The sequence below is a fragment of the Bufo gargarizans genome, chromosome 5 (genome assembly GCF_014858855.1).
Source record: "Bufo gargarizans isolate SCDJY-AF-19 chromosome 5, ASM1485885v1, whole genome shotgun sequence".
NCBI lineage: Eukaryota > Metazoa > Chordata > Amphibia > Anura > Bufonidae > Bufo > Bufo gargarizans.
Genome location: NC_058084.1, coordinates 204,361,015 through 204,383,948, shown reverse-complemented (window position 1 = coordinate 204,383,948; position 22,934 = coordinate 204,361,015). Strand labels below are relative to the sequence as shown.

At 43.5% G+C, this 22,934-nt stretch overlaps 1 protein-coding gene and 1 long non-coding RNA gene across 2 annotated transcripts in view; one reads left to right on the top strand and one right to left on the bottom strand.

Moving 5' to 3' along the window:
- Positions 1–527: 527 nt before the first annotated feature.
- Positions 528–22,632, bottom strand: FKBP9 (FKBP prolyl isomerase 9). The gene is made up of 10 exons (XM_044293256.1): positions 22,005–22,632; positions 13,319–13,464; positions 12,833–13,022; positions 11,390–11,535; positions 9,779–9,968; positions 7,732–7,877; positions 7,347–7,533; positions 2,741–2,886; positions 1,365–1,528; positions 528–979 (listed from the first exon to the last, which is right to left on the bottom strand). The coding sequence occupies exons 1-10, from the start codon at positions 22,253–22,255 to the stop codon at positions 797–799; spliced, it is 1,749 nt and encodes a 582-aa protein (XP_044149191.1). The 5' UTR covers positions 22,256–22,632; the 3' UTR covers positions 528–796.
- The window catches only part of LOC122938008, a 51,688-nt gene continuing 50,914 nt past the window's right edge, over positions 22,161–22,934 (top strand). Inside the window, exon 1 of the long non-coding RNA XR_006389960.1 lies at positions 22,161–22,280. This is a non-coding gene — a long non-coding RNA (uncharacterized LOC122938008). The remainder of the gene's footprint in view (positions 22,281–22,934) is intronic.

The window sequence follows — 22,934 nt, the reverse complement described above, 5'->3', positions numbered from 1 at the left end:
CTTTGCCATTACACCTAGAGGCTCAGCTCTCTTTGCAACTGACAAAATAAGGCAATGAAAACATCATCACACCTGGCCCTGTCAATCAAAGTGGAGAGGGTGCGGCAGTTGGAGATTTATCAAACCGGTGTAACGATAAACTGGCTTAGTTGCCCCTAGCAACCAATCAGATTCCACCTTTCATTTTTCAGAGCTCCTTTGAAATGTGATTGGTTGCTATGTTTGATAAATCTCCCCCACAGTGTTTGTATACTCCTGACCTAATATTGATTGTATCATAGAACCTATTAGTAAAATATCTGCAGTAAGCCACCCTTTTAGTAGAATATGGGAGAAGATCACAGTAGGGCTAGGGCTACACGATCACCATAACCACATACAAACTCTATTATACCCTATGAAGAAAGAACTGCATTTACTGCCCGAATCTGCATCGTCTCCATGTGGCCTCAGCATGACCCCACATTTAGGAACGTAAATCCCCACATGACCTGCTTTGTGAAATAATAGAATAACTAGATAACACATTTTCGGGACACACGGTATTTTTGGTATAAAATGATATTTAGACAAGATCAGTAAAAAATAAAAAAAAATCTATAACTTTTTTTTCATTCTGAATTTGACCTGAGATATTAATGTTGTAATTCCATATGGAAAGTTGAATGCGGAGCCCGTGTTCCCGCAATCCATTCAGTGACTGTAATTCCCCCGAACCATCCATCTCCCAATTCACATCATTGTCACCATGTCATAAAGCGTTCACAGTGCAATTGGACACAAACCCCGACTCAGATTACAGTTCATCATGTCTTTCTTTATCCTCTTGCTCTTTTAATTTAAATTCTGCTTCTGTTATTTTGCCGTCCTCGTTTCGATCCTGGTTTTTGAACATGTTCTCTATGATCTTGGCAGGATCAAAGCCAGGAGCTAGTTTTCCTTTGCCTGATTCAACATGGGCATTGATATATTCTGCAAACTAGAAGAGCAAAGATTGTCAGCGTTAATACATCCCTCGTGTCAGTGGATCAATCAGAGATTTATTATACTGCAGATATGGGCATACCATGTGCCGTCCCTGTCTTGTCAGCTGACATGTTATATGTGTCCCCTTGTTATAAGCCCCCACTTACATGAGCAGATTACCAAGGCAAACTGAGCACGGTTTTCTCCAGTTAATATAGCCATAAAGATTTGCTATCTGATTTCAGCCACAATACCCGGTGAAGCGAAGGTATGCCACTGCTTGCACAAGAAATGTATCAATGCAGTGCTTTGCTATTGCATTTCTATATTTCTTGTGTTCATAAATGAGATAATCTGTCATAATTATTACACTAATGGAGATGAGATCTGACACGTACCTCTTGTAGAAATATCTCCCCATTTTGGTCTTTATCGATCTCTTCAAAGAGATTGGGAGACACTTCATCATTCCATATAAACATGTAACCGTCAGGCAGGCCTGGTATCAGTTCCAGCAGTTCAATGTTAAATATCAAGACTGCACTTCCTGGTACTTCTCCCTCTGTCATATGGCGGAATACACAGAACATTATTTTTATTGGCGATTTTCATATTGCATTTTATATAATAATCATAACAGATAGGGTTCGGTTCATCTTAGCATGATGATGTCTGTCCACATAAGAGGTATGACAGCTACTGATGTGTCCCCCTCGCTAGGATATGCCCCCATTGACTGATGGGTGCGGGTCCCACCTACACCGATAACGGAGCGGGGAGAGCGGTGGCCGGAGGACTACAGGTTTCCGGCCACAGCCAAGCGCTCTACCCAGACAAGTGAATGGGAGCGCACAGCGCTTGCGCAGCCATCGCTCCCATTTATTTCAATGGGGCTGACGGAAATAGCCGAGCTTTTTGGCGGCCCTATAGAAATGAATGGAGGGCTGCTGAGCATGAGCAGTGCACCTTCCACCACCTTTCGCCACTCCGTTCTCAGTGTAGTGATATGCCCCCATAGTCTGACGGGAAAACCCCTTTAAGGAGCATCTGTCAGCAGATTTGTACGTATGACATTGACTGACCTGTTACATGTGCGCTTGGCAGCAGATGGCATCTGTGTTGGTCCATGGTCATATGTGCTCGTATTGCTGAGAAATATGATGTTTTAATATATGCAAATGAGCGTCTAGGAGCAATGGGGGCGTGGCCGTTACTCCCTGAGGCTCTACTCTCTCAGCAACTGCCTCGCACTCTGCAGTTTGATTGACAGAGCCAGGCAGTGTAAACGTGATTATGCTCGGCCATATCAAAGTGCAGAGGGTGTGGCAGTTGCAGAGGGAGCTGAGCCTCTATATGTAATGGCAACGCCCCCGTTGCTCCTAAAGGCTCATTTGCATATATTAAAACATCAGCAACGCAGACACATATGGACATAGGACCAACACAGAGGCTTTCAGCTGCCAAATTTTCAGTGATGCCACTGGATTTCCAGAATTTTTTAGGGCTGTATGTAAACTGTGCTACTCATTCAGTGAAAAACCTGGGGCCCCTGGTGAAAATCTAAAACCACATACAAATTGCATATAGCGTAAAATAAACATGTAAACAAATCTTGCCAGTGCAAAACATAAAAAACCAAAATATGCTTTCCACACTGCAAAAAAATTCATACATTCATGATCTTTAGTGAAATGGTATACAGTAGCAATTGGAATGGTTTGGGGCTGTGAGGTTGTAAGACTTCATTTACTGCAATGCTTTCTAATGCACTCACCTACTCCGGCTTCTCCATAACCAAAATGCGGAGGAATAACAACTGTGCGTTTCTCACCGACACACATGTCCTGCAGTCCTACGTCCATCCCCATTATCACCTGTCCAGATCCAAGGACAATGTTGTATGTTTTCCCATATTGGTGGCTAAAGGAAGACATGAGGATAAGAAACTTGTATGTACTGTAAGCATATTTCTGGAAGCCAAATGTGCACTGCCTCAGAAAAGCTGAGTGCAGCGCTCAGCTATCTCTGTCAGTACCACGGAGGTGAAGGGGGTGGCAGCCCACGTGTTCCACCTTCACTCCATTTATACGACGGCACACAGAACCCCGTTTTCATGTTCGGAAGGGGTCCCAGGAGTGGACGCACAGTGATCAGACACTTGTCACCAATCCTGTGGATTGGTTATAATTTAAAATATTACAACCCTTTTACTGTCATGGTGTCATATAATGGGTTAAACCAGGAAACATAGCCTTATGGCTCATTCACACAGTATCAAAGCCTTTTTATTACATTAAAAAATGAAATTACATTTCCATGTTTTTTTTCTTAAGCACACTACAACAGATCTTTGTGGATACAGCATTTAAAAATGCAACTTCACGTGCGTAATTTATAATCCATATTTCTACAATGCAATGCAGAACAAAAAGTGTTACACTATAGAGACAAGAATGGAAGAAGTTGCGCATGCGTATTTCATCTGTCTTTTCATGCAGGTGTAAACAAGCATTAAAAGTGCTGAAACCAGGAGCCAAAGCCTTGCAGACTGTACCGTGTGGAGATTTGTGTTCACACATGCAGCTCTATTGCCAATCTGCATTCTGTCAGATCAATATAAGCAATATGTCCATAGACCAAAGGAATATTCACACGCTGCATCTTTGTTGCAGAAATTTCTCTGACTTTTCCATTCATCTCAATGGAGCTCGCAGAAATCTATGTGGTTGTCACCAAAATAATCCCATTCAGATGAATGGAATAGATTTTCAGTCACAGAAATTTCGGCAACAAATCTGCTGCATGTGAATATCCCCTAACTGTAAGGGTAAGGGAAGCCGAAACCAGGAGTCAATTCAAAATAGAGAAGTTGTATCTCTCCTTTATACTTTCTCTCCTTTCATGATTCAATCCTGATTTTGGCTTCCAAAACTGCATGCAGAACTCTGACCATGTGGCCATACCCCGAGAGTAATTTCAGACAAACGTATTCAGTCGGGAAAACACTCTCCGTGTGACAGCAGTATTTCCCGGGCTAAACACTGGTTCTGTGACATGAACTCACAGCATTATAATGATTTATATTGCTGTGAATTCCAGTCTGACCGTGGCTGTACTGAATTGTACTCATGGCATCATGAGAGTACAGTTCAGTAGATCTCAGGTCGGGCAGGAACTCACAGCATTATAAATCATTATAATGTCGTGAGCTTTGGTCAGCCTGGGAAATACTGCTGTCACACGGAGCGTGTTTCCCCGACTGAATACACTTGGGTGAAATTGTCCTAACGAAAATGGGAGTCGTAAAATGCTACGGAAATATTTACAGATAAGAAGAAATCATCTATATAACAGTACAGTCACCACCATATAAAAGATCACCATGGGAAAGCAGTGCACACAGATGTTACCCTGTGACAAGGACAAACTGCGCCGGACAAACATTCCTGCATTGGCAGGAAATTAACTGTTTGCACAGATGTGAACGTGCTACTGACCTTCTGACAAGCATCAAGTGTCATTGTCCAGCCTCATGTATACCTCCACTGGAAGGTTCACATGGCCCATAGACTCCTGTGCAACCAAAAAAGGGTACTCAGCAATATATGTCTTTTAGTAGGATACCTCTGTGTAGAAAACCGTAGCTAACTACACATTTCTAAGCAGTAAAAAAAAAGCAGACCAATGTATGTCTGTCAGGTGAATGGACTCCTATGTGGACACATTTAGGGCCAGAAGCTTTTCCCAACGTGTAAGCTAAACGTAGGGTTTAACCCCTTAGTGACCAAGCCTGTTTGGGCCTTTACGACCAAGCGTTTTTTATTCCTTTTTTCATGGTCTCGTTCCAAGAGCTATCACTTTTTTATTTTTTCGTCTATATAGCTTTATGAGGGCTTGTTTTTTACGGGACAAGTTGTAGATTTTAATGGCACCATTTTGGGGTACACATAACTTTCTGATTAACTTTTATTAACTCTTTCTGGGAGGGAGATGGGGAAAAAATAGCAATACTGCCACTGCGTTTTGACATTATAAATTTTACGGCGTTCATTTTTCGGTAAAAATAACATAATATCTTTATTCTCTGGGTCAGTACGATTACAGTGATACTAAATACTTATAATTTTTTTAAGTTTTACAACTTTTTTTCCAATAAAATCCCTTTTATTAACAAAAAAAAATATTTTGCATTGCCACTTCACAAGACCCATAACTTTTTTTTTTCTTTTTCTATGGAGATGTGTGAGGGCTTGATTTTAGAGGGACAACTTGTATTTTTCATTGGTATCATTTTGGGGTAAGTGCCGCTTTTTTATCGCTTGTTATTACGTTTTTTCGGTGGAAACTAAGAATAAATTTGAAATTATTTTTTTTTGTTTTTTTTTTACGGAGTTCACCATAGGGGATAATTTATGTAATATTTATGTAGTCCGGGTCGTTACGGATGCGGCAATACCAAACATATGGGGGATATTTTCTTTTTGCAATTTTTTTCATTGAAAAGCGTATTTTCAATGGGAAAAAAAAGCTTTTTTTTATTTTATGGATTTTTTTTATTTAATAAATGTGTATTTTTTTTCTATTTTTGTTACTACTTAAAAGTCCCACAAGGGGACTATAATATACAGTATTTTGATTGCTTTTAAAATGTAATGCATTATCTCTATAATGCATTACATTTCAATAGAAATGCTATTCAAAGATTGACCAGCAGGCTGCGCCAGAGAGGCACAGCCTGCTGGAGGGAACTGCAGACAGGCTCGAGGCCCTGATCGGAAGCGAGGTAAGCTTCCGTACAAATCAGCACCCTGCGATTGCATTTTCGGGGTGCTGATGGGAGACAGAGGGAGTCCGCTCCCTCTGTCACCACTTTACATGCAGCGGGCGCCATTGCGCCTGGCATGTAAAGGGTTAAACAGCCCGGATCGGCACTTCTGCCGGTCAGGGCTGTTAGAGCAGGGCCTCCCACGGGGGAGCCGTGCAGCGCTTAGACTGGGCCGCCGTAAAAACGCGGCGGCCCAGCCTAAGGCTCCTTAGTGACCGCCGTAAAAACACGTATGGGTGGTCACTGAGGGGTTAATATGATGTGAACATGGTTCCTTTTAGATACCAAACGATACCAGAAAACCAGAACATTTTTCCTAAAATTACTTACATGACAGAATGTTTTCCAGTGACCAATTTTAGGAAATGTTCCTATAGCAAATAGAGTGTGCATGACTGCATATAAAAAGTGTGAAGTCCTATGGCTTTTTGACATTCATTTAAAAAAAGTATATGGTATTTTACTTAAAGGCGCTTTCAGGGACTTGGCAAGTGATGGCCTACCCTCAGGATGAAAGGTAAATGGGACAAGTACAGCCGCTATACAATACACGGATATGTGCCTGCTGCGGCATTGTCCGTGGCTCCCTCAAACAGCTGATCGTGGAGATGCTGGGAGTCCCACTCCTGCTGACAAGATATTGATGACCTTTCCTGAAAACAGGGTCATCCATACTTAACCCCTTTAGGCTGTGTCTGGATTCAATACTTTTCTTACTTGTATCACTAGAAAAGCCAATTCCTGTCGACAAATATCATTTGCAAAACGGCCACATGGATCTGTAAGAAATATGCATGTGTGCATGGTCCCTTAGAAATGAATGGGTCACTGTGCTATGCGGATATAGACACCAAAAAGATAACAGCTAAAGCAACTTTCACATCTGCGTTTTTGCTGCATCCGTCATGGCAAAAACGCTTCAGTCTAGATAATGCAACCGGCAGAATCTGTTAAGAACGCATCCGGTTGTATTATCTTTTAAAAAGCCTTGACGTTTTCTTTTGTGTCTGAGAAAAAGGATCCGACACCATTGACTTGCATCGTGTTTCATGCTGGATCCGTCTAGCTCCTCAACCCATGCCATACAGAAAAACGCTGCTTGCAGCGGTTTTCTGTCCGACATGGGAATGCAACCAAACTGAACAGAATGCATTCTGGTGCACTCCGTTCCATTCAGCTCACTTTTGTCAACCATTTTCCTTCGGCATTGAGATCCTATGCTGGATCTCAATAGCAGAAAGGAAAAACATAGATGTTAAAGTAGCCTAAGACTTCATAGTATTCAGTACTACTAATATTTGTATTTTTAGTTAATACCTTTAAAACCCATTATATAAAAGAGTATCCAACTTCTGTGATCTTACTGCTGCAGCCACATATATATTATTTTACAGCAGGGTAGGTTAGAGGTTATCCCATAACTGTCACCTATCCACAAGATAAATGATACATGTCTGATCACCCCCACCGATCTCTAGAATAAGGGCCGTGGTGATTGTGGGAAAACCCCATTAATTCTAATATGCATTTTTATTGTAGTTACGTCCATACTTACGTTGAATCCAGCATGGTGCCATCCATAAGCGTTGCATTATAGTGATACTTTAAGTAGTCCCCCTTCTTGCTCAGGACAGTGCAGTTTTCTGGCTTATAATATGATACGATGCTCACAGAATCATCCGTGTTGTGGAAATCGATCATGTGGATGTCAAAAACCAACACTGCAGATCCTGGGATTTTTCCTTAGGAAGTCAAAGCAATAAGTCATCATCATGTAATGCAGAATCAATCATTGTCAGTATTAGGTCATTTGTCAACATCTGTGATTTGTGACAAAAACTATATCATAATAGCAGTTATAGTTTTTTTCTGGAAACAGTCTCTGAGCTGGACTATACGCCAGGCTGCCTGTCATTTTAATAGAAACAGTAGATGCCTACCTGTTCCTTCTTCACCATAACCGAGATGTGGTGGGATTGTGATTCGCCTCTTCTCTCCATTGCAAACACCAAGCAAACCTTCATCCATACCAGTGATCACATAACCTTTTCCAATGTATGTGTTATAAGTGTGGTTTCGAGAGTAACTAGGGTGAGGGACAAATCATAAATACAAAAAGTTGTAATGATGATCATCTCCCAGGAACAGAAGCAAAGTATAAAATCTTACGAGTTGACGAACTGGATTCCAGTGTTACTTGGACATAACCTAGACTTCAGCATGGCTTAAAGGGGGTTCTCCAGGATTGTTAGCGTTGCCCTCTACTCAGAATAGGCTATCACTAGCTGATCGGCGGGGTTCCTGTACCCCCACACCCCTGCAGATCAGATGTATGGTGTAGCTCTGGAAGTTGGCACTGGAGCTACAGACCATCATCAACATGGTAGCTCTCTACTACAGTGCTCCAAACAGCTGATTGGTGAAAGTGTAGAGTGCCAGCCTTCCCTGAGGATAGACCATATCTTAAAAAATGGCTGGACAACCCCTTTAAGCCACATTAAAGGTTTGTAATAGTCCTGAAGAACAACTTGTCTCAATTTAGTATAGTCTATAGTTAGCTGAGCATGCAGCGTGCAGTACAGTGATCCCTCAAGACACAATGGCCTCAGGATACAATATTTTCAACATACAATGGTCTTTTCTGACCCATCGCAAGTTGAAACCAGACTCAACAGACAATGCCCCAGACTCCAACCAATCCAGGCCACTCCTCTGGTAAAATATCTGTATTAAACCTAGTTGGTAGCTATTCCTTACTGTTATATGTAAGAACTTGCTTTATCTTTCTTAGTTATCTGTCTTAGTTATTTTCTTAAATTGTCATTTTCTTTTACCTTGGATGGAATTTATGGGATTTGGAATCAAATACTCAACTTGCAATGGTTTTAACATACGATGGTCATCCTGGAACCAATTAATATTGTAACTTGAGGGACCAACTGTCCTGCCACACAATACGCCTTAGGCACCAGTGTTACTCCGTCCGTGTTGTCTGAATGATACTTGTATGTCGCCAGTGTAATGTACTCATCTCACCGCAATCTAATGCCTTCTTTCCCCCTTGGCCACTGCTGCAATGAGTTTCTTGGAGGCACATGTACAAAGTGCACAGCTGCCCCACCATTTGGAGCACCAGGAGCTTTACTGAATCATCTCCACACTGTGTTACAGTATGTTCCCCTAACTCTGGTTGTCCTTTTGATAGCTATCCCATTCCCTAAACATACTAGAATCTACTACTGTGGCTTCCATGCAACCTAACTACACTACTGGAATATACCCTGTACGGCATACTCCACTCTACTACATCATCATTACCGTGCCACACAATGTCTGACTGCTCTCCTGCCTATTGCATACTTGCCAATGCTACATCGCCAGTGCTGAGCCCTGGTTTGACTGATTAGTCTTTTATACCGTGTACCCAGCTCCGCTACACCAACACCACTGTTGTTATCAAGTCCTGCTATGTAAGATTCCTGGTATATTTTATTAGACTTTTGACGCAGGTACTCCTAGCAAGCATGTCTCCTATTTTCCTCATTGTCTGGTTCCCCAACCACTGACGTTATCTACAGAATCAATCACCAGGCATGCTAGAAGTGTCAAAGCCCTGGGCCAGCTAAGTACCATGACCATGCCAAAGCTCCTGGGATATAGGGTGCTAGAGGTAAAATCATACCTACTGGTAGTTTCCTTTCTCTAGTTATCGTAGGATCCAGATCCTCACATCTAGTCTAAAGATCTTCATATAAGTCTATTAAAATCACATGTGATAGTCATGTTTGCTACAGTTCAGATACAGTATCATGTAGGGATCTCTGACAAAGCCAATGGGGTTGATTGACACTTAGATTCTTCTCTTTCTAACCTCAATTTAAACAATCCGTTTAAAACTTATTTTTGTGTTTTATCGTAAAATTATATTAATGTCATTACTACAGTGTGTAGCTAGTACTACATCAAAAGAAAGGAGCATCTGTAAACCTGGAGTCGAAGAATGTGCCATCCAGCAGAGTGCCATTGTAATGGTACCGGACGTAGTCACCAGCCTGAGTTTTCCTCTCACAGTCTTCTGGGATGTGCTGGACTTCTACAGTGATTCCATCTTTTGGGTTGTGCAAGTCCAGTAAGACCACGTCGAAGACAAGACTTGCCTGAGAGGGAATATCTTTACCTGTAATGGCATAGAATATATATGGTTCAAATCTCATAATATTTGGTATGGTCCCCCCTACCCCACCCAGTGTCCCAGTCTGCATGCATCAATCACTCCCAGGCAATGCAGAATGCAGATTTCTGAAAAAATGGAACAGGGGCTTCATAACTATTGCGCTCAATGTATGTACACCAGACACCTGCCATAAATACACTGATAAATCTCTCCCCACACATACAGCTCCAAATCACTGCTTCCCTTCACATAGTACGGTACAGCACAAAACTGACTTTCTGCAGCCACCACTAGGGGGAGCTGAGGCATAGGAATTTGTGTAGTTACTATAATAATCTCTGCACCGAGTTCTCTCCAGTGATAGCGGCATTCATGTTGGGAAGAGCGGAAATTCAGTGCTGGGGCCCCCAGGCCCCATAGCAGTTGTGTGGTCTGCCTCCATTGAAGCTACGCCACTGTCTCTCACTCAGTCTGTCAAGCCATGCCCATTTTTAGCTGTGGTCTGAGATCATTAGGGTGAGAGTTGTAGCCATCTGGCTCAGCTTATTTTTCCAAAAAGGGTGGTTTACTATATAGTGTTTTTTGGGAGAAATGTTGCTTTTTCCTGGCGTTTTGTCATGCGTTTTTTTTCTCGCAAAAATCACTGCAGCCAGCTGTTCGCTGAAAGTTAATAATGCGATATAAAACACTTTTTTTTGTCTGTGGTGTTTTTCTGGCTTTTTGGTGTATTTTTGAGCCTTTGGCTATTTTTAAAAAAAAGTATTGTCTAGTTATGGCATTTTTTTGTGGTGTTTCCTCACAGGCTTCTTTATATGTATGAATTAAAAAAATGCCGCAAAAACTGTTTAAAAAACGCAATTAAAAATGTCTGAAATTCATGGCGTTTTCAGAAGCCAAAAAAAAAACTGCACAAAAAACTGTGAAGGAAGCTGAGACATTTCCGCTGCAGACCTTACTGTGTTTCCATGGCAAAATCCTCAACAAATTTTCAGCAAAACCCAAATGTGTTACATGTGGATTTGTTGCAGATTTTTGCAAAGGATAAAAACCGCAGCGGAAATGTGCAGCACAAATTGACAGCTGAGCATTTAAAATCCACACCGCAGGGCAATTTATCCTGTGCATCTTTGACACAGGGTATGGATAAGATTTCTTGAAATCACGCCACATAAAGTTACATATTAATAAGTAGAAAACATGGAACCTATTTTATAATACAAGATTCTCCGATAGGCTTAGTTTCAGAGTGAAAAAATTGGTTCATTTTTTGAATCCGCATTAATGCACTGTTCCTGAACCAACACACGTCTACAGAATTATATACAATTCCCTAATTTAAACCTACATATCAGTATATAAGGTAGTGTACAGTACAGAAATTATAGAACTGTGTCAGTGTAATTAGAGTCACAATGTCATCTTACCATCACCATCTTCTCCATATGCGAGAAAAGGGGGGACTGTGATTATACGTTTTTCGCCCACACACATTCCAAGCAGTCCAGTATCCATCCCAGGGATGAGCCAGCCAATTCCCACATAGGTGTCGTAGCTTCTCATGCGATTGTGACTTGAAAGGAAGAGTATACAATTTATTGCTGTAGTGCTGTTACTTCCTTCCCCCATGGAGAAGTAAGAAAGGACATTTGTTCTAGACTGGTAAAAGGATACAATTAGGATGCAGAACAAGTAAAACATAACATTTCTTTGTATTTACACGTGGATGCTGATTGCATATCCATATCAATATGGGGTGATTTCACGCAAAGCAGTCTTCAGTAATCACGTATAAATACAAAATTTAAGAAAAGTTATAGTTATGTCTGGATTATGTCCTTACAAATGACGCATTTTGCGTAATTTGCACGGTCAGTCTCAGAGTCAGGCGGACACACAGAAGAAAAGGCAGAAATGCTGTCTTAGGGTACGACCACACGGCGTGGTCGTGTTGCGGTCGTGTTGCAGTTAGAAACCGCAGCATCTAATTTTCCAATAGGAGTCAATGGGGAAATATGTTCCTGAGACAGACCTGGCACTTTCCAAATTGTGATGACAGTACCTGTTGTATGTACAGTCGACCACCCGCCTTCAGCTGTTGACTGCATTGGCTACACAGTTGATCAGCTGCTTGTGGTATAGGTTTACCATATTTTACCACATGTATCACTATTTGAAGTTAAGCAGAATGCCAAAGAACCATGACAATTCACAACAGTTCAAATAACATTCCAATAACGATTGCGGACAAAAATAAGGTACAATAAGGCCCCTTGCAGACGAGCGCTTGTCACGCTGCGAGTCCGCAGTGCTCTCAAAGTGTGACAAACACTCGTCTGCAAGGGGCCTAAAGGTATGACTACAAATGTGGTAAGCTCAAGCAGTCAGCTGCATGATTTCCCTGACCACAACATGGCTGGGACATGACCGCACTGCGTGGTCGTACCTTTATGTACGTGGCAGGGCCTGCATGCACATGTATTTTCATATGGAAGTATTTTCTGCAGACCCATAAAAAAACTGCATCATACCCTCCTAGAAACATGTTTTAGAACAGGCATGCTCAACCTGCGGCCCTCCAGCTGTTGTAAAACTACAACTCCCACAATGCCCTGCTGTAGGCTGATAGCTGTTCGGGCATGCTGGGAGTTGTAGTTTTGCAACATCTGGAGGGCAGCAGGTTGAGCATGCCTGTTTTAGAGCTTCTAGGAGGAAATATGGTGTGATATACAGTGGATATGTGTGGTTCCATACCATGCACCGGTACTGAGGACCAAATTCTGCACAACTCCACTTACTGGTGAAAACTGTAGCCTAAAAAAAATATATAATATGAACAAAAGGTAATTTTTTACATATTTAACATATACCTGGAGTCAAAGAGTGTGCCATCAAGCAAGGTTCCATTGTAGTGGTAGCGAATGAAGTCAGACACTTGAACGGTTCTCGCGCAATTTTCTGGTTTGTAGTACGTCTTTATTTCCATTTTGTCTTCTGGGTTCCAGATATCCAGTAAAAGAACATCAAAGTGAAGCACCGCATCCGGGGGGATGACACCTGCTGTAAAAAAGAAGACCTCTATTCCCACACATGTTCTAGTACATGCACTCTACTGCAGAAATATTCATGTGCGGCAGATCTGAAAATCAGTCCCACTCACAATGGGTTGGTTTTGGCATCAAGCACATGGTGAACGGGAAACTGTAGAAATTCTGCAACATATATGCCGTGTGTGTAAAGGTAAAATGTATGATCCTTACCTGATGTGAAACTGACCTTAGATCCATCTAGAAAGCTGCCGTGTGTATGAATAGAATTTGTATCACTGACATGAATAGAATTTGGCAGGCACTTACCCATTCCTTCACTCCCATAAGCGAGACTAGGGGGGATCTTCACTAATCGCCTCTCATTGACACACATTCCAATCAGTGCTTTGTCCATTCCTGCAATGGTCTGTCCTTTACCCACAAAGACATTATAGGTTGTACCTCGGTCATAGCTGCAAAAAACAGGAGATCTCAGTGATCAGCTACATTCTTTGGGGCTCCTGCACCCCGATCTCCCATAGAATCACTGCACTGAATGCTTCAATATACATCATGGACTCAGATGCACAATGCTTGTGTCATAGGGTTATCAGTAAAAATGTAGCCGCTTTAGTTTTAGGTTTCATATTCGGAGAAAATCTGTCCCAAAGGGCTCATGCACACGACCGCTGTTTGGGTCCGCCCCCATTTTTTGAAGATCACACATGGACCTATTCATTTCTATGGCTCCATAAAATATGTGAACAGCACATGGATGTTGTCTGAATAATAGAACAGGACATTGTATGGCCATTCCCAAATAATTTCTTCTGCCGCAGTGATCAGAAAACTGGCTGCAGGGGAACTGTGTACAATGGTCACTGTAAATGGTGCCCGCACCCTGCTGACTAAAGCACATTCCTTCACATGGTCAGATTTTAGGTTTGTCCATATGTTACTTGCCAAAATCAGAAGCAGATCGAATTGAAGGTAAGCAGCTGTTAGGCCACATGCACATGGCCGTTGTGCGGCCGTTCCGTGTTGGGGACCACGATTGCCTACACCACAAAGGCCTATACTAGTATTACTGCCCTGTGTCTTGTAATTTGTCTATAAAATCGCTTTTATTAATATGCAAATTACCTAAATAAGGATCCCAAGGGGCTGTCCCTCTGGCCGTTGGAGCCCAGCCGCACCCATTATCATGGAGCCTAGCACCGCCCCACTGCTAATTTATTCACTGCTCATCGCCGACGTAATGTGTTTGTTGCGCCCGAAATCTTGCGCAATTCTGGGCAGAGCGAAGCTGGCGCATGCGCACGTTGTTCTGTGAGGCCGATGCCAGGACACGCCGCAGGCGCTGACATGAGTATCGACGGCGCATGTACAAGATTTTGGGCATAACAAACACATTACGTCGGCGATGAGCAGTGAATACATTAGCAGTGGGTGCTGGGCTTTAAGATAATGGCTGCGGCTGGGCTCCAACGGCCGGAGGGACAGCCCCTTGGGATCCTTATTGAGATAATTAGTATATTAATAAAAGCGATTTTATAGACAAATTACAAGACACAGGGCAGTAATACTAGCAGATTCTAATATAAATCATGGAGAATGATGTGGATGTTAACAGCTCAATAAGTGAAATCCAGGTGACAGTGTCCCATTAACCAGCTCAGCTCCCCTAGCTTAAACCCCCTTAATGACCAGACCACTTTTTACAATTCTGCACTACGCTACTTTCACCGTTTATCGCTCGGTCATGCAACTTACCACCCAAATTAATTTTACCTCCTTTTCTTCTCACTAATAGAGCTTTCATTTGGTGGTATTTCATTGCTGCTGACATTTTTACTTTTTTTGTTATTAATCGAAATTTACCGAAATTTTCACTTTCAGTTGTAAAATTTAAAAAAAAATAAAAAATTCTATATAAATTTTTCTCTAAATTTATTATTCTACATGTCCTTAATAAAAGAAAAAATGTTTGGGTAAAAAAAAATGGTTTGGGTAAAAGTTATAGCGTTTACAAACTATGGTACAAAAATGTGAATTTCCGCTTTTTGAAGCAGCTCTGACTTTCTGAGCACGTCATGTTTCCTGAGGTTCTACAATGCCCAGACAGTAGAAAACCCCCAGGGTTGTCACAAGTTAGCGGAAAATTATGATTTTTTTTTTCCTTACAAAGTCTCATATTCCACTAACTTGTGACAAAAAATTAAAACTTCCATGAACTCACTATGCCCATCACGAAATACCTTGGGGTGTCTTCTTTCCAAAATGGGGTCACTTGTGGGGTAGTTATACTGCCCTGGCATTTTAGGGGCCCTAATGCGTGAGAAGTAGTTTGAAATCAAAATATGTAAAAAAATGCCCTGTGAAATCCGAAAGGTGCTCTTTGGAATGTGGGCCCCTTTGCCCACCTAGGTTGCAAAAAAGTGTCACACATGTGGTATCGCCGTACTCAGGAGAAGTCGGGTGTCTTTTTACACATGCCCATGCTGGGTGAGATAAATATCTCTGTCAAATGACAACTTTGTATAACAAAATGGGAAAAGTTGTCTTTTAGAGAAATATTTCTCTCACCCAGCATGGGTATATGTAAAAAGACACCCCAAAACACATTGCCCAACTTCTCCTGAGTACGGCGATACCACATGTGTGACACTTTTTTGCAGCCTGGGTGGGCAAAGGGGCCCACATTCCAAAGAGCACCTTTCGGATTTCACAGGGCATTTTTTTTACACATTTTGATTTCAAACTACTTCTCACGCATTAGGGCCCCTAAAATGCCAGGGCAGTATAACTACCCCACAAGTTTTGGAAAGAAGACACCCCAAGGTATTTCGTGATGGGCATAGTGAGTTCATGGAAGTTTTTATTTTTTGTCACAAGTTAGTGGAATATGAGACTTTGTAAGAAAAAAAAAAAAAAAAAATCATCATTTTCCACTAACTTGTGACAAAAAATAATAAATTCTAGGAACTCGCCATGCCCCTCACGGAATACCTTGGGATGTCTTCTTTCCAAAATGGGGTCACTTGTGGGGTAGTTATACTGCCCTGGCATTTTAGGGGCCCTAATGCGTGAGAAGTAGTTTGAAATCCAAATGTGTTAAAAATGCCCTGTGAAATCCTAAAGGTGCTCTTTAGAATGTGGGCCCCTTTGCCCACCTAGGCTGCAAAAAAGTGTCACACATGTGGTATCGCCGTACTCGGAAGAAGTAAGGCAATGTGTTTTGGGGTGTATTTTTACATATACCCATGCTGGGTGAGAGAAATATCTCTCTAAAAGTCAACTTTTCCCATTTTTTTTATACAAAGTTGTCATTATAGAGAGATATTTCTCTCACCCAGCATGGGTATATATAAAAAGACACCCCAAAACACATTGCTCAATTTCTCCTGAGTACGGCGATACATGTGTGACACTTTTTTGCAGCCTAGATGCGCAAAGCGGCCCAAATTCCTTTTAGGAGGGCATTTTTAGACATTTGGATCCCAGACTTCTTCTCACGCTTTAGGGCCCCTAAAATGCCAGGGCAGTATAAATACCCCACATGTGACCCCATTTTGGAAAGAAGACACCCCAAGGTATTCAATGAGGCGCATGGCGAGTTCATAGACACAAGTTAGCGGAAATTGATTTTTATTTTATTTTTTCTCACAAAGTCTCCCTTTCCACTAACTTGGGACAAAAAGTTCAATCTTTCATGGACTCAATATGCCCCTCAGCGAATACCTTGGGGTGTCTTCTTTCCGAAATGGGGTCACATGTGGGGTATTTATACTGCCCTGGCATTTTAGGGGCCCTAAAGCGCGAGAAGAAGTCTGGAATATAAATGTCTACAAAAATTTACGCATTTGGGGTATGGTGAGTTCATGTGAGATTTTATTTTTTGTCTCAAGTTTGTGGAATATGAGACTCTGTAAGAAAAAACAAAAAATAAATAAAATCAATTTCCGCTAACTTGTGCCAAAAAAATGTCTGAATGGAGCCTTACAGGGGGGTGATCAATGAGTCTATATGGGGTGATCAACACCCTGTCATTGATCACCCCCCTGTAAGGCTCCATTCAGATGTGGGTATGTGTTTTGCGGATCCGCGGTGTCCGTGTTTTGCGGATACACGGATCCGCAAAACACATACGGACGTCTGAATGGAGCCTTACAGGGGGGTGATCAATGACAGGGGGGTGATCAGGGAGTCTATATGGGGTGATCACCCCCCTGTAAGGCTCCATTCAGAGGTCTGTATGTGTTTTGCGGATCCGATCCATGGATCCGTAAAACACATACGGACGTCTGAATGGAGCCTTACAGGAGGGTGATCAATGACAGGGGGGTGATCAATCACAGGGGGGGTGATCAATCACAGGGGGGGTGATCAGAGAGTCTATATGGGGTGATCACCCCCCTGTAAGGCTCCATTCAGCCGCCCGTATGTGTTTTGCGGATCTGATCCATGGATCCGTGGATCCGTAAAAACACATATGGACATCTGAATGGAGCCTTACAGGGGGGTGATCAATGACAGGGGGGTGATCAGGGAGTCTATATGAGGTGATCAGGGGTTAATAAGTGACGGGGGGGGGGGGGTAGCGTAGTGGTGTTTGGTGCTACTTTACAGAGCTGCCTATGTCCTCTGGTGGTCGATCCAAGCAAAAGGGACCACCAGAGGACCAGGTAGCAGGTATATTAGACGCTGTTATCAAAACAGCATCTAATATACCTTTTAGGGGTTAAAAAAAAAAATCGCATCTACAGCCTGCCAGCGAACGATCGCCGCTGGCAGGCTGTAGATCCACTCGCTTACCGGCCGATCCTGTGAACGCGCGTCTGTGTGCACGCGTTCACAGGAAATCTCGCGACTCGCGAGATGACGCACCGGCGCGTCCAGGAGGAATAACAGGGCCTCCGCAAAGACGCAATCCTGAGTGCGGTGGTCCTGAGCTGGTTAAATAATACTTTATAATAAATATACTAAATAATAAAAATACCTTACATTAGTTATAATGGCTTGTTATGTCCGGGGGGCAATCATTAGGAGAAACAAAATGGCTGTCGTCCTATTAGTACACCAAAACCTGTCCTAATCACACAGCAGGACAAGTTACTTCACAACACTGAGGTAAAGAGCTGCCTCATCCTCCTCATCCCGGAGAACCCCTTTAAGGCCCTTTTACACTGCCCAATTGTCAGGCAGATTAACTGGGATGAACGATTGTATGAACACGCATTCCTGATAATCTGCTTGTGTCAAGGTGCCGGCGATCACTCGTTCACCGGGTAAAACAATAGTTTCTGCAGACTTCTAAATCATCATTTGTGGGCAGCAGATCGCTCTGGATCGCTGCATGTAAATGTGGCTTTCTCCTCCATTGAAGAGCAGGCCAGAAAATTTCCTGCTCCATTGAGCCGTTTAAGGACTTATGGACACACATATCTTTTGTCTGCATCCCATCTGCATTTTTTGCGGATCAGATGCGGAACCATTCACTTCAATGGCGCCGCAAAAGATGCGGACAGCACTCCGTGTGGTGTCCACATCCGTATGTTGATCCCACAAATACCAGGGCCAGATTCATCAGTGTATTTATCCAGTTATCTTGAGTACTGGTGTTGATAAATTCCCTCCATAGCTCTCTCCTGAGAAAAAAGGACTAACTAAGGGCTATTCACATGATCACACATCATAGGTCTGCAAAACACAAATACAGGCTGAGTTTAGCCCGCATTTTCCGCTTACACAGGTCCCACACTATGTTACAAATGACTACATGTACTAGTTTTTTGTGGGGATGCAGAATGGACATAAGCATCCAACAAAAAATGTGGATCGGATGTGGACCAAAAATATGGTCCATTGCATGAGGCCTTAGATTGCCATTTTTGGTCCCCTCAACTCGCTGTATACAAAACTAAGGCTTCATGCACATGGCTGTGTCTGTGTTTCAGTCCACAAACAATGGATCCACGATACGGACAAGCATATGACATGGATCTGCAAATAATATGGACGTGTTCATGGCCCCACAGAAATAAATAGGTCGGTGTGGATTTTCTGTGGATAGTACACAGATGAAAAATACAGTCGTGTTCATGAAATCTGAATGCAAAAAATACAGGACGTGCAGTTCTAAAAACAACTGCAACATTTTCTGGTCTGCATTAGGGTACGGCCACACAATTAGGTTTAGAAGCCAAAACCAGGAGTGGATTAAAAAAAACTGGAGAAGTTGTGTATCTGTCCTTTATACTTTCTCTGCTATTTTGGCTTCCGAACCTGCCTGTGTGGCTGTACCCTTACGGATCTACCAGGGACCGTGTGTAGGACTGGGACCACAGGACGCCTGTGCTAGGAGCGCTCCTATGTGTTCACAGCCAGGCCTATAAAAACTATGGGCAAAGGGGCTCTACTGAAATTCCAGGCGGCCTCTGCAAAAGACATTCTCTCACAACAGACGGCTTCTCTATCCGAAATTCACAGGCGAGTGTGGGGACGTGGACAGGCCATGGGAATCAGGTTTCAGCTTGCCTCTAATCGAGAACAGAAAAAAAAAGCTGCTGCTGTTCCAAAGCTTCAGCTCTTAAATCCTATATTAGAGCACACTGATAAAAATGGCCGGTTATTTGCGTCCCAGAAATAGTATAGATTGAAGTGAATCTGCTGCACGGACTGTACAAATACTGCAGCGGACACTCTGCTCCACATACTCTATGCCCCTCACTTTATACATATGGCCCACTTCTGGGACCTGCACTTATCTCTAGAACAGCGCACCTAGGTACAGCCACCCTCCATTCATTCCTATGGGAGCGCTGAAAATAGCCGAGAAGCACTCACAGCTATTTTCGGAAGCCCCGTGGAAATGAATAGAGAGTGCACCGAGCAAAGGGAGGCCACCACTCTATTCGCTTCTATGGCACTGCTCGGCTAATTTTGGCGCTACCATAGAAATGAATGGAGGGCGGGCATGCACGTGCGGTGTGCTCTCATTCTCTTTAGGAGTTTCGTTCTAAAGGACGGGACCTGCACCGATGTGAAACTGGTGATTTATCCTAGCAATATGCCACCAATGTTCAAGGTGACACAACTCTTTTAAAGATGAGAATCACAAATATAGTCAGCATCGCATCTCTCTTGCCACCAAGGCTGGCAGTGTAGCAGGGCAGCCATAGAAATGAATGGGGTCTCAGTGCGACTCGCATGTCTGCCACAACCGTAACCCCAGAATCGCAAAACATCCAACTCTGCTGGCCATACACCAGAGATCCTGGACAGACAAAAAGGCCAATTTAGATCATCAGCACATGGGTGACAGATGGCAAAGATGACAACTGGTGGCACACATCTGATGAAAAGTTTATCTGCCATGTTGGATTTTTTTTTCCGTAAGGTTCAAACCTAGCTAGCCCAGAGTAATGGAAGCCCAGAGTAATAGAAGCCCAGAGTACTAAAAGCCCAGAGTAATGGAAGCCCAGAGTACTAGAAGCCCAGAGTACTAGAAGCCCAGAGTACTAGAAGCCCAGAATAATGGAAGCCCAGAGTACTGGAAGCCCAGAGTACTGGAAGCCCAGAGTAATGGAAGCCCAGAGTAATGGAAGCCCAGAGTACTGGAAGCCCAGAGTACTGGAAGCCCAGAGTACTAGAAGCCCAGAGTAATGTCACGATCAATCCGTGATTTCTCATTTTATCTCATGGCATCCTTTTCCAAGACCACAACCTTCACAGACCAACCATGGATCCGGTTGTACATGCATACAGCTAGGACACTGATTTCCAGCAATACTATCACAGTAATGTTTTATTACACCCCTACCACCCGGATCACCCACTTTATCGTCTCCTCATGCTGTTTATGAATGGAGAGAGGACAATGTTATTATGGTAACAGTTCACATTTCTCCTTCCATCCACAGAAAAGCATTGATATAGCCTTACTACTGATCTTGAGAATGAAGATGTTCTACCAGAGTTAGGGACCCCCTGGTCTATGCGCGGGGTCTGGTGAATAAGCCTATGTATGGAAGTGGCACTATGGAGAAGCCACAGCACTTGGTTCTCACCATCATTAGAGGTCCTAGAGACATGAAATCAATGTCTAAAAGTACCAATCCCATTAAAAGTAACATCTTGATTTGTTTTTTTATGGGGCACCAACAATTTAGGTGACAGGGCATGTAGTGATAAAATGAATGAACGGGTGAGTGGGTGAATGGATGGTTTGATGGGTGATTGAGAGGAAGAAAGGGAGGTAAGAAGAGATGGCTGGTAGGATGGAAGTGTATATGTGTGGGTGGATGGATGACTGAGTGGTTGGTAGGTTGTATGTATAGGTGGATGAATGGATTAATAAGTGGATGGATGATAGATGACTGAGTGGCTGATAGGACAGATGTATGGTTGGACGGATAACTGAGTGGTTGATTGGTAGGATGAATGAATGAATGGTTGGATGGATGGATGATTAAGTGGTTGGATGGATGGATGACTGAGAGGTTGGTAGGACGGACAGATGGATAACTGTGTGGTTGGTAGGATGAATGAATGGTCGGATGGATGGGTGGGTGGATGGAAGATTGAGTGGTTGGTAGGATGGGTGGATGGATGACTGAGAGGTTGGTAGGACAGACAGATGGATAACTGTGGTTGGTAGGATGAATGAATGGTCGGATGGATGATTGAGTGGTTGGTAGGATGGATGGATGGTTGGGTGGCTGAGAGGTTGGTAGGACAGACAGATGGATAACTGTGGTTGGTAGGATGGATGGATGGATGACTGAGAGGTTGGTAGGACAGACAGATGGACGATTGAGTGGTTGGTAGGATGAATGAATGGTCGGATGGATGATTGAGTGGTTGGTAGGGTGGATGGATGGATGGGTGGGTGGCTGAGAGGTTGAATGGCTGGCTAAGCTGTTTCTATTATCAGCTGCCATTACTCCTCACTTCTAACCTTCCAGTAATGTTACTCGTATTCAGAAGATGGGCAGTTACTACTGGCACCTACCTGGAGTCGAACTTGGTGCCATCAGGGAAGGTGCCATGATAGTGGTACCGCACGAAGTCTCCCTCCTTGACGCTGCGCGGGCACAGCTCGGGCACCGAGGTCCTGTTAATGTGCAGCTGGTCCGCTGGCACTGGCGGGGCGTCGTTACAAGTCACAAAACTCACTAGAAAGGCGGCCTGCAAGGCCAGTACCGGCCAGCGACCGACTGGCATCCCCGGTGGAGCGGCGGCCGTCCTGTGCCTGGAACCCATGATGTCTCGGTGGGGAGAGAAGGAGGTGAGCACGGGGAGGGGGAGGTACAAGAGGAAAGTATGTGGAGTGTCGGGCGCCCGCGGGTCAGGAGGTGGCAGGACGGGCGTGTGCGGGCAGGGAAAGTATAGCCTGATACCTGGATACAGCTCGTCCGTCTCTGACCAGCAAACTTCTCCTCAGAAGAAACCGTAACTTTTATTAGTCACCGGTGTGTGGCCGCCATTAATGATAAATGTAAACGTGGACACCCCCCCTCCAGCGACAGCTTGTACAAGCCCCTCATACACTCATCATGAGGGGAGGATACCATCTGGGGGGGAGAAAGGGGTGGAATCAACAACTGCGTGCGTAACTAGTGCAGCTGGGACTGAGGCTGGAGGAAGATGCTGGTCTCTCAGGGAAGGGTCACACACAGGAATGCCGCACTGAAGGCTATAGTTCTGCATATCCCGTCATGCTACGTGGCTGGTGTGTTGGCACTAAACTATGAGGGGAGGAGAGACCGCTTCCATGTGCCAGCCATCCCCTCACACCTACTTATTGGCCCACCACAGAGCTGAGATGCCAGTCTGCCTGAGAACCTGAGCTCAGCAAACCTCCACTGGTCTATCCACGGCTCAGGAATAATCATACAGATTAGTACAATTCCTATAAAAAGTAGAAATAAAGAACTAATGA